Here is an 11,106-nt window from a genome sequence, read left to right on the forward strand (position 1 = left end):
ATGGGGACGGAATAATTCAAGATGGCCGCCATTTCTTTTTCCTTTATCACCTCACCTCACGTTCTCAGGCTTCTGTTAGGTGTTAAGTTAAGTTAAGTTAAGAGTCTGCGACTCGCCGACTCTAGACTTGAAATCAAATTTGATTCTGTCGAAGGTGTTATTGTAATTTAAAAATGAACTGTGATTAGTATTCTACGTCGTCAGTTTGTCATTGTTACTGTGTAGGCCTACATGTGTGTGCAAAGTGCATATTTGATTAGTGATAACCAGTCTTGGAGTTCAGTCGAATGGTTGTAGCATGGTTGTAGAGTAAAAAAATTCTTGTGAAAGAAAGTTCACATCATTGATGTTTGCTAATTATTTGGTTTGTTTCTTTTATTTCAAGAAGCTTTGCCGATACTGCGGAAGGATCCAGAAAGTCTGCAGGTTGTTTGTATGTTACTTTGATTTTGGTCTGATTATTTTATTTAGTTTTATTTCATTAAGCACATTTGTTTGCATTTTCTTGTGCAGGTAGGATTTACATTTGTTCTCTGGTGAAGAAGGATTGTCAAGATAGTGTGCTCTACCCGAACTTTGTTAGCTGCCATCATGTTGGTTTCTATCTAATTGTCTGTAGACTGCTTATTAAAAAGTTGTTTTGAGGAAATGCCTTACTGCCACGTGAAAGAATTAATCTAGTTTTTTTGTTTTTACAGATTAAATGAGGATACCACACACTGCTTGACTTCACCCTAGCTATGATACTAGGCTTGGCAGTGTCTTCATCGGTTTAAATTTGGCAAAACAAATTCATGTCATATTTGAGCATCTATTCTGTATTCTCCAAGGTTAGTGAACATATGTTTTTCTTTGGTTTAAAATTTTCGTGCGATAATATTGCCTTATACTTTTCTCTTTTAATTAAAAATTCTTTTGTATAACTGTGTTGCGGATTCTCCCCGATTTTTACCGAGCCTATAATAATTTTATTCAGAATCAAGGTTTGATCGCCCATTAACACGAGGATAACTGTGGTTGAAGCCACTAGGCATACTCAAATACCTTGCAGTCGTTTTGCCGTTCATTAGCTTTAGTCAGATTTTATTTGAGAAAGTAGCAGCGTCAGCGGTTCTAGACGACTCCTAATTGCTAAGAAGACAGTTAATGGGCGTGTACAGTGAACAAGATAACGATTCATTCTCAGTTTTACTACTGAAATTGTTATTCAGACAACTATTTCTTAACTTTTTATCCACGTTGCTGGTAACTTAAAATGACACTCAGTTATTTTTGCATTCACCCGATGCAGAAAGTTATTTATGTAAGGTACGTCAACGTGTCCGTGATGTACCTTACATGTGAATTCGAAAAGTTTATTCAAAAATGCCTTAGGTTATTCTTTTCGTTCAAGTTTTCTTGTAACAAACCTAGAAAGAAATTTAATCGCCAAGGTTGGAAGATTTTGAATTAAGGAAGGGGCTATATCGCTTGTGGCTACTTTATTTCTTCCTGTATAACTGCAGGGATATTAATCAAACGTATCAATTTGGCGTTACCCGCAATGCGTTTATAGGGTAGAACCCTGCAGCAGTGTTATTTATTTCACCGTTTCTTACAATCAAAGCGTCGTGAAAGTCATGTAAAAATGCCCACTTGAATATGGAGCGCATGGCAACCTGTAGTTTGTTAACGAAACGGTGTTAAATCCTCTTCATTAAAAACTCCCCACATTGCTCTTTCGAAGTAGCTGTCTCATTGGCATTAGCAGGAAACTTTTGGGCTCTATCGGGGGCCAGTCTTGATCCTTTACGGTTCTTGAGATCAGTCGTCTATGGCGGCAAGATTAAAAAATGGAAGACAAACTCGAACTCGGTTAAAGCTACTCCATTAAATTATTATTGCCGCAAAATTGACAAGTTTCGTCGTTCTGTCAGGATCAGTTGTGGGAAATTAAAAAAATTTACCACCCAATATTTCTTATAAAATTTCCATTATTTACTGTTGACTAACGCTGATCCGAATTCCGAACCTGTAAGGCTGTAAGTAATTATATAGCCTATAGTTAATGAGAAAAGGCTGTATTACGACATGTTAATTTTTCAATTTATTATTTCGAAAAATAAATATGCTCCACCCAGGTGGAGTTTGCATTATGTGATGTCAATAACGTCTTACATTTGGCTTATGTAGGGCGATTTCTGAAGACATACCCGGATCCTTCCGGATTACCGAATGGGTTTCGGTGGATTTTCCCCTTGCCATCAGGGATGGGTGTTGTCACTGTTCTCAAGGACTGTCACTTTCGCTTGAGTCTGTCGGATTTTACAACACGTTTGCAAGCAAACCTGAAGGTCCCACCGCCGAGTCCATGAGACGAAACACAAGTTACCGTATATTTCAACTGCTTGTACCAAACCAACACAGTGTGCAGACTGTGATTACTTGAGATTGTCCTCCCGAATCTCCAAGTGAATCTACAGACCCCTGACTCTCGGTACTAATATTGTGCAGATTTGAGCCTTTTAAACAGGTGGGGACGGGATTAATTCAACGTCTATGCTAGCCCCTATTTGTTTTTCGCCGCCTAGACCACAGGAGGAAAGGCATCCAGGGGAATCCTTCTGTAAATTTAAGGAGTTAATTTTCCCCTCAACGTTCATTGTTCAATTGTTTGATTTAATTTTGATTGGATTTAATTATTAATGAAGTGGATGGAATACCCGATTATCGTCCGATAGAGATTGATACCTTGGCGGCAGATGATGGCGACGACTGATCCTTTGGAGTTTGCATCACTTTGGAGATGGCACGCTAAGTGAGAATCCGTTTGAAAGTTTAACCCACGTTTTTTTAAGACCATGTTGACATGATCACAATAATATCCAGGCAATTTCCTAATTGATATCCATTCCCTCTAGACACGACACGTTGTTAAGACCGTGCCGACGTAACCAAATAATTTTCTAATATTTCTTTGATTGAATATATTTTTTTTTGCGATCATTCACATCCATCAGGTAAAATCCATTTACAAATTTAATTTCTTTAGCTAATTGTAGAAGAACAGAAACTAGTCATTAGTCTGGTCATCTAACGGATTTAGTAAAATTGAACATTTAAATTCAACCCTATTCAATCTCGATAAAGATTTAAGCCTTGATGTCTATTTGCATGTTCCAATCAATCATGGTTGAGCGCAACCGGTAACTTCCCTTCGACTATTTGTATCGTCACTCAACGGCATTTCAATGAATAGTTATTCCTTTCGCACTCACCATTCAATAAAATTGTTGTATTTCCCATCTTCGGTTCCCGGCTGTTTTAAACATTGGATTAAGATTAAGTACAGAATTTAAACAATTAAATTATTTCTAATGTCTGCATTTTCTTTTTCTAGGAAAGAACAACGAAATGCGAATGTGACGTACACCAGGATTACCCTACTGCACGGTAATGGGAATGAAATCAACATTGCAGAAACTTAATAAAACCCAAGTACGTTCAGTTTCTTTTCCACAGATGTTATGTCTTCTTAAAATTCCTTAAGATTGGGTAAATGTTGGTAAATCCATCGTAGATGTCTTGGCGAACTTTGGCGCCTAGTAGAAGCGAATTTTGAATTTAATTTTTTAACAAAAAACGATTACTTCGTTAACTTACCAGTAAGAACGATTTTTCCTGAACAGAAAATGAGCAACACTAGTTTAGGTTGTTTCATTTTGTAAATGAGACCTGGGAAGATTTCGGCTTCGTAACTGTTAAAATTAGAATTGGAAGGTTTATTGCATAAGTCTTTTTCAACCCAAGATTGTTAATAATCTGTCACACCTGCAAAATCTATCCCCATGAGCTAAACTGATGGCTTCTAGACGAATAGGAAACTTGACGTCACAGCTGCCAACTATATTTTGAATTTTGAATTCCGTAAATTTTGCCTTCAATAATTTTAAAAGAGTTCTTATATGATTCTGTTATTTACGTGGGTGGGTCTTATTACTGGAAAGTTAAGTTTTTGGATGATTCTAGCGTATTTTCTGGATGCTAATCTTGATTCTTCTTCAGATTTTGCTCCCGTGCACACCATTTTCCCGGAACTGAAAATGAGAGCTGTCGTCCTAGGCTCACGGATTCGCATAATCACGGCCGCGAATCGTTTGGGGTTGTACTCTGCATTGCGTGCGTGCAATGCAATTTGTTTCAGGTCCAACTTGCATCCCAGATTGACGGTAGAAACAATATTCCTTAAAAATCTTGTTTAATTAACTTTTCCTTATTCATGAAATGGTTTTGCTTTACTGTAACGTAGGAACAATTCCGGAACCAGCAGACGCTGGTGTGTAGGGTGTCGCCGGAGCGATTGTTCTAGGACCAAATATTCCACCTTCCGGGGTTCCTTGTGACATGGGCGAACCTGCATTAACTGCACTTGATCTTCGATTTGGAGCAGGTGACATTAAAGCTTGTTGAAGAACCTGAGCAATAGTTTAATATGTTAAGTGGTCGACTCGTAGTGCTAAATTGATTACCGAAGTAGAAGGAGGTTGTAACATGTGCTGGGGTGTGAATCCTTGCAAACTGTAAACGTTTTGTGACCCAGTGCTGATTTGTTGGTGGGGTGGAACGAAAGCATTTTGCTGTTGTTGGGTTGTTGGAACGGAACTGTTACTCATTAAAAACTGCTGGTCTTCTTCCGGTTGATAAAGTGGAGTGCCAATAGAAGGAATGCTGAACCCAGGGCTCGATTCCATCTTATCGCCTTGCTTACAATTGAAACAACACAGAAACAAAATTGGAGCGAGTAGAATTCTATCTGCTGCGTACGGGTCACTGCGAACAACTGGCCTTTTTTCTTTTGCAACTGCAATCGCTTACACGAAATTCTCGTTATCCATTTTTCTCGAGAAAAGGATTTTGTGGCCAAGAGGGGTGGGATCTTTTCGCCGTTCAAGTTCAAGAAAGGCCTTTCAAAATTTGGGAAGAAGGGAAAATAAGGTCATTTCTTTTTTTTTTTCTTTTTTTGTAACGAGTTTTTAATTACAGCCACCACCTCATGGGTCGTCTCTAGGAAATAGGAAATTTCATTTGACAAGTGACCAAATCTTTCCATTAAATGTTTGATTTCGTTATCCAACTTATTCCTGATACGTCAAGATTTCATTTCTTTTGTTTAGTTTTAACACAAAACTGCCAAAACAAAAGAAAAAAAGGCTCTGAGAAAATTTGAATTATTTTTACCATTCACCCCTTTTTGTGAACATACGGTGTCTTCGTTTATTTTGCCCTTTTGGATGTTTCGCACACGTTAATTGATAAAATTTTCATTCGTTAATCAGAGACTACCAATTGGACCGACCCCTAGCACGTGCTTTTCCTCTGAAGCTATCGACAGTGGAACGTCATCAATCGGCATGCGGTCGTCGACAGGCCGACATCATCAAGATTTCCCGTTTTATTTAATAGTAGGTAAGTGCCAATTTAATTATTTACGTACGGCATCGACACTTGAAAACGAGTGGTGACTTGTAAAAGTGACGCCTAATAGCTAAGAATGTGTTACCTGGTACTGCACACCAAATGCCATACGTAGTCTTCTTTATTCTCTTTTTTTTAAATTGATGGTGGAGTTAGTCACAAGTCAAGTCACAAAAGTCACTCTAAATTCACTTTTTAAATTCATATATTTCTTGTTACATTCAAAGTTTCAACATGTAACATTGATTTAGGTGTTTATAAATCATTTTCAATTACTGTTGTAGAGTTCAGTTGTCGTAGATCATAACGGTTTTGGAAACACAATTTTTATCAACTATTTAACAACAAATAGGAGATTAGAAAATAAGCGATCAATATGATTTCCTATGAATTTTGTTGAAGGTCATAGGAGGTAAGGACAGGGAAGTAAAATCGGAAATTATCGACAAGTACCTTTTCCTATGAATTTGGTTGAAGGTCACAGCGAAAAATACGTAAAACTGTCATGCGATGGAGGTTGGGTGAGAAAGAAACGTGTTGCATCATTATCAAGTAGGTAGAATTTCCGCAAGGCTTGAGAAAGGGTGAGAAAAAGTTGTATAAAAGGAGAGAGGAAAGGCTACAGAGATCAGTCGAGTGAGCATCTCCCACACGGTAACAACTGCACCAACTGTATTCTTCGTCGTAATACCAATTCGCTGATATGGGTTATTACTCTTGCTTTGTTTTAAAACATAGAATTGTGATTCATTCCACATTTTTTCTATTGACCAATGTGCCAGTTATTATTGAATAATATTTAATTTTCAAATCGTTTACCGTCTAGTTAACTATGGCGTCGTGCTGCTGCTGGATGTTGTATCTGCCTGTGTTGTGCCAGGATTCAGTCGATGGTCCTCTGATGACAGGGTCTTTGAGCTGAGTCTCTACCAGCCACAACGCTACGATCATTTACTACTGATGCTCCCAAGTACTACACCGAAAAGGCCGAATATTAAACCACCACGTTCGCTGCCCTAGTTTACTACACCGAAGAACCCAAGTATGACTCTACTCCGAGCTACTACCTAACAGAGGCTCCTGTTAACTACACCACCAATGCTCCCGAGTGTTACACGACAACCTAAGCTGCCCCCAACTACAACACTAAAGTTCCGACGTACTACACCATCAAGTCACAACCAGTTCGCAATCATATGCTGTGTTTTCCATGGTTTGAATATTCTACATTTTTTATGATTGTTAATTAATCATTTATAACTGAAATTTTCAATTCTATTTATTTTTAGTTAATTTTGGTGTCGTGTTGCTGTTGAGGGTCCTATCGCTTAAGCGGGTCGACCACTGTATTCTTCCAATTCTTAATCTAAGGTAAACATTCGGTTGTTCTACACGGAGTTTTGTGTCAGTTAAAATTTTTTCCAAGTAATATCCTAGATATAATTCAATATTTATGTTCCCATTATTTATTGTGTAGTGAGTTATGGCGTCGTGCTGCTGTCGACTGTTGTATCGTTTATGGCTGAGTCGACCACTTGTGTACCGATGTCTCCTGACTATGACAGATGCCGAATCGCAGCGCCGTCGCCTAACCACAAGACAAGGATGACAACCAGTTACTACACCAAGGCATTGGACGACTAGTCGACTACCCTACAACCTACGCTGCTCCAACTTACTACCTCGAGGCCACCTAACGTTACTCCTCTCCCAGCTACTAGACCGAGGCTCCAGTTTATTACATCACCGAGGCACACTAGTACACAGAGGATCCCAAGCACTACAAAAACACATCACCGGAGTACTACACGACTACGTATGCTGCCCAAGCTGACTACACCAAGGCTTCCAAGTATTCTCTGCTACCAGCTACTACACCGAGGCCCCACAATACTACCCTGCCCCTAGCTACACACTTGCAACTGAGCCGGTCAAGTACTACCCAGCACCTACTTTCTGCCCAGCGGCTGCTCCATCTTACTACGTTGACCCTAACTACTACACCACAATCTACGCTGCTCCAGGCTACTACACTGAAGCTCTGTTAACTACAAGGTACTGAGTATAAAACCACTGCTTCCGCTTCTCCGACCTACTACACCGAAGTATTACTCTGCCCCGAATTACTGCAACATTAAGGGACTTGCACATTACGCCACAACCTACACTTCCTGCCTACTACAAGGAGTCTGAGATTTAAAATGTTTTATGTTCAGATTTTGTTACATCTTAATAATTATTGTTAATTGAAATTGATCGTTAATTTTAAATGACCAAACCGGAGAAAATAAAATTTTTAATGCGAATAATCATCTCTTACGATTTCTTAACACCTTCTATCCAAGTACCCGTAAAACATCGCGACGTTTTCTGAATTTGTTTTGAATCTTGTCTATTTTACTTGTTTATTTCAATCGCTCTACTTAGGATTTTTTTTTTATTCATTTGGAACTTGTCTTAGAAATACATTGAAAACTAATTTCTAACATGTCAAATATTCTGTTGGATAATTTAAGACACAATGAACAAACACATTAAGAGGAATTGCTTTGTTGTCCCACCTCCACCCACAATTCCACCACATTTTAAAGTCACATACACATACATACAAACATACACTTAATTAACCCGTTGGCTGCCACACCATACAACCCGTGGGTTGTACTCTCTACTACTCTACGCGCCACGTCTGAAGGATCTATGACCAAGGTTGGACTTGCCATTGCTGACAAGTCCGTGCTGAAAAGGGGGAAATATGGTGCATTGCCTAATAGGCGCCTTGCGGCAGATTTTGGGCTGGTGCGACTTTCCGACCCCGCGGCATGAAAACCACGAGGCCGAACAGCGCACGCAGCCCGTGCTAAGGAGCTAGGGGAGAACAAAGGCGTGGCAGACAACGGGTTAACTAACACAAACACAAACATATTACCAACAACAAATGATGATCTGCGCCAACATTTTGGAGATACCGGCGACGTTTTGGTGTCCATCTTCTCGACCTTTCCTCTGCATTACCTGAATAAAGAGAAAACAATTCTTATTTAGTGACATGCCAATAAAAGTTACATAATACAGATAGAAACAATAATCAGGTTTTTTAGCTTAAAGATTTAAAGATGCAATTTTTTTAACTTAAAATCAAGCTTACAATATTGAGAACTTTACACAGAACAAAGCTCACTTGCTAGTTTTTCAAACATTTTCCGGAAGTATACCGGAAGTAACCACAGTGCATCAACCATTGAGCTGTCATCAAAATGAACCAGATATTCGTGATCTCCATAAAATTTGGGGTCGATTAGGTATGATTTAAACGAAATCCAAAATTTGGCCAAAATCGAGAATTTTCCTGAACTATAGTTCAGGAAAATTTTCGAAACCGGAAGTACGAAATCGTACAAAAAAATACATGAACTTTACCACAAATTTCACGAGGATCACGAATATGTGGTTCTTTTGTACGTAGAAGGAATATTTACTAAACTACTGACTGAAATGAGAAAACCGAAAGTAGAAAAAAAAATGCAATTTTCGAAAATCTAACAAGTGAGCTTTGTTGCTCGAATAGTAATCGTCAGTTATCACTAATTATTTCAACAAAATAACTGCCAATTAATGTTTAAAGAGATGTGAAAAGTAACTGAAACTGACTGTTTTGACAGCTGCAAATTATCAAAAAGCCATCTAGCGTTAGAAAAAAGAAACGTCCAAGTAAAACTTCGTTTGCGCGTAAGAAGGGCCTGATTTTGAAAACTATTACAGTTTACACAGACAGAGTTTAACGAAACTAGACTATTAGTAGATAACCTACGAAAATAAGTCAATTGTTGGGTACCTGGGCATAATCCCGTGGTGAATGATTACAGGTGTGTCACAGCGGGCGGAAACGAACACTGAAGTGATCCAACTCATCAATGAAGAAAGACAAGTTGTGTAGCAGTTCATACAAAGCAGTGAAGCACTGAAGCTAGATGAGCGGACCTCGTGAAGATAAGGATGGAGAAGACATTGGTGGAAGTCACTCTTCTCACAGATGGGTATCTTTCGAGCTCTGTAAAAACAAAATGTATTACATTAATGAAATATAAAAATGAATAAAACATATCAATCTTTACCTTTTCTAAGAAGCGCACTGAAATGTTCATGATGTAAAAACAGTAAAAATGGCATTCACAGCAACCAACAGGCAACAGCATTATTCTTCAAGTTGAGATAAATTTCCTGACGCTAAAGAAATTGTCATGAAGTATTGCAGAAGTTTGGTGATCAGTGATATGGATGCTTACCTTTATCACATGGGTGATGAATATAGTAAGGCATAATTTGACTTTCATCCAGCAGATCTGGTATGTGGTTCCTGCTGAATCAGAAACGGAACAAGAACTCCCTTGGCTCTGTCGAGGTAAGTGTTTGAATGATGTTTAAAACAAGAAAATATCTTAGGAATTTTTGATGCAAAAGAAATACCGTCGCAGAAAAAGTCAACTGCCAATTATATATGGCGCTTTTAGATTTATTGCTGGCAGCTGATTGAAAGTCAATGTCCAAACTGTTGGTTGTTGTGGCGACTGCGGTAGGAATTACGTTTCCGGTTATTGGAAGCATATAAATTTGATCATTGTTAACCTGAGAAGTCAAAACAAATTTGGATCACATCAACGAACACTGAAATTCGATTTCTTTTCCTAACCTCAACATAGCCGATGTTTGTCTGAGAAACAGCCGCCATTACAAACAGCAGCGGCATCTAGTATTAGGATTTAAAATTGATTATAGAAACTGGCATTCAGTTTTAACCAGATTCGAACGTGAATACAAAGCATAGACAAGTAATTAAGACACACTTTTTATTTAAAACTTTGGCTATACAGAGACTTAAAATTGGGAAAAAGTTGACAATGACATATCTCATACGGTATTTCCGTATTTGAACGTTTCTAACTCACGACTCACCGCAAGAGCAAGTTCTGGTGGATCGGAAACGTCACCAGTCATTTCCTAAAATATTATTATATTACGATTACGAACAAATCCACATATAACACATAAATGGAAACATTGGCAAATAGATAAATATAAATCGCATCAATTTTAAAATCCTTTAAAATGTCTGTAATTCATTTTTCTCTAAGTGATGGTACGTTTCGACGTGGATGAGATTCGAACTCATGCGTGCAGAGCACAACAGATTAGCAGTCTGTCGCCTTAACCACTCGGCCACCACGTCTGCTACCCCTGAATCGATATTAATATGAAATTAATTCAAAACAACTTGATCAAGTAATGATTTTCTGAACAAGTTTTTCTGATTTCAAGCGAACATCAGTGACTTCTTCCAAATCGTGGGACTTCGTTGTCAGCGGTTTAATCCAATTAATTTAGCGTCAAGATAGAAAGAAATGATTAGATTTAAACCTAATTTTGCATGACTCTTATGCTCCCACATTTCAATGTGAATTCATACAATAAATAAATTTCAATTTTTTGCCATAAAATGTGAAGAAATACAAATAGTACTGACCTCTCGGTGACTAAATGAGGAACCAACTGCTCGACGCCAGTCAACAGCCTTCGCAACTCCACGCCGACACAGGATGGAACGTATAGTTGCCACTTTAGAACTGTTGAACGCCTACAGGATCGTCCTCCGTC

General features: G+C 38.4%; 2 protein-coding genes, 2 long non-coding RNA genes and 1 other non-coding gene across 6 annotated transcripts in view; 2 read left to right on the forward strand and 3 right to left on the reverse strand.

Moving 5' to 3' along the window:
- The window catches only part of LOC124349445 (endocuticle structural glycoprotein ABD-4-like), a 152,525-nt gene that overhangs the window by 73,663 nt on the left and 67,756 nt on the right, over positions 1 to 11,106 (forward strand). The window lies entirely within an intron of this gene.
- Positions 102 to 7,763, forward strand: LOC124350248. The gene is made up of 14 exons (XR_006920576.1): positions 102 to 162; positions 386 to 433; positions 514 to 593; positions 699 to 830; positions 2,173 to 2,797; positions 3,380 to 3,477; positions 4,045 to 4,208; positions 4,289 to 4,429; positions 5,318 to 5,445; positions 5,932 to 6,006; positions 6,061 to 6,161; positions 6,281 to 6,667; positions 6,744 to 6,825; positions 6,932 to 7,763. It is a non-coding gene; the product is annotated as an uncharacterized LOC124350248 (long non-coding RNA).
- On the reverse strand, positions 3,484 to 5,017 carry LOC124349952 (TATA-box-binding protein-like). Its single transcript, XM_046800912.1, has 6 exons — positions 4,509 to 5,017; positions 4,279 to 4,454; positions 3,980 to 4,223; positions 3,811 to 3,917; positions 3,643 to 3,737; positions 3,484 to 3,581 (listed from the first exon to the last, which is right to left on the reverse strand). Exons 1-6 carry the CDS (start codon positions 4,728 to 4,730, stop codon positions 3,505 to 3,507), a joined length of 921 nt encoding a protein of 306 aa, XP_046656868.1. The 5' UTR covers positions 4,731 to 5,017; the 3' UTR covers positions 3,484 to 3,504.
- LOC124350363 lies at positions 8,414 to 10,218 on the reverse strand. Of its 2 annotated transcripts, XR_006920850.1 has the most exons (6): positions 10,145 to 10,218; positions 9,922 to 10,080; positions 9,741 to 9,848; positions 9,570 to 9,681; positions 9,290 to 9,505; positions 8,414 to 8,469 (listed from the first exon to the last, which is right to left on the reverse strand). It is a non-coding gene; the product is annotated as an uncharacterized LOC124350363 (long non-coding RNA). The 2 variants fall into 2 exon arrangements; XR_006920844.1 differs by having other exon boundaries at positions 9,922 to 10,184.
- On the reverse strand, positions 10,600 to 10,681 carry Trnas-gcu. The gene has a single exon. It is a non-coding gene; the product is annotated as a tRNA-Ser (tRNA).

Source organism: Daphnia pulicaria, chromosome 1, assembly GCF_021234035.1.
Source record: "Daphnia pulicaria isolate SC F1-1A chromosome 1, SC_F0-13Bv2, whole genome shotgun sequence".
Lineage (NCBI taxonomy): Eukaryota > Metazoa > Arthropoda > Branchiopoda > Diplostraca > Daphniidae > Daphnia > Daphnia pulicaria.

Bases quoted from the DNA above. Each gene is read 5' to 3' on its own strand.
- LOC124349952 (XM_046800912.1), bottom strand. From the start codon at position 4,730: ATGGAATCGAGCCCTGGGTTCAGCATTCCTTCTATTGGCACTCCACTT. The intron at 4,224-4,278 runs GTAAAGCAAAAC...AAGATTTTTAAG, and splicing joins GGAATTGTTCCTACGTTACA to GAATATTGTTTCTACCGTCA. The intron at 3,738-3,810 runs GTGTGACAGATT...TAATTTTAACAG, and splicing joins CATGGGGATAGATTTTGCAG to TTACGAAGCCGAAATCTTCC.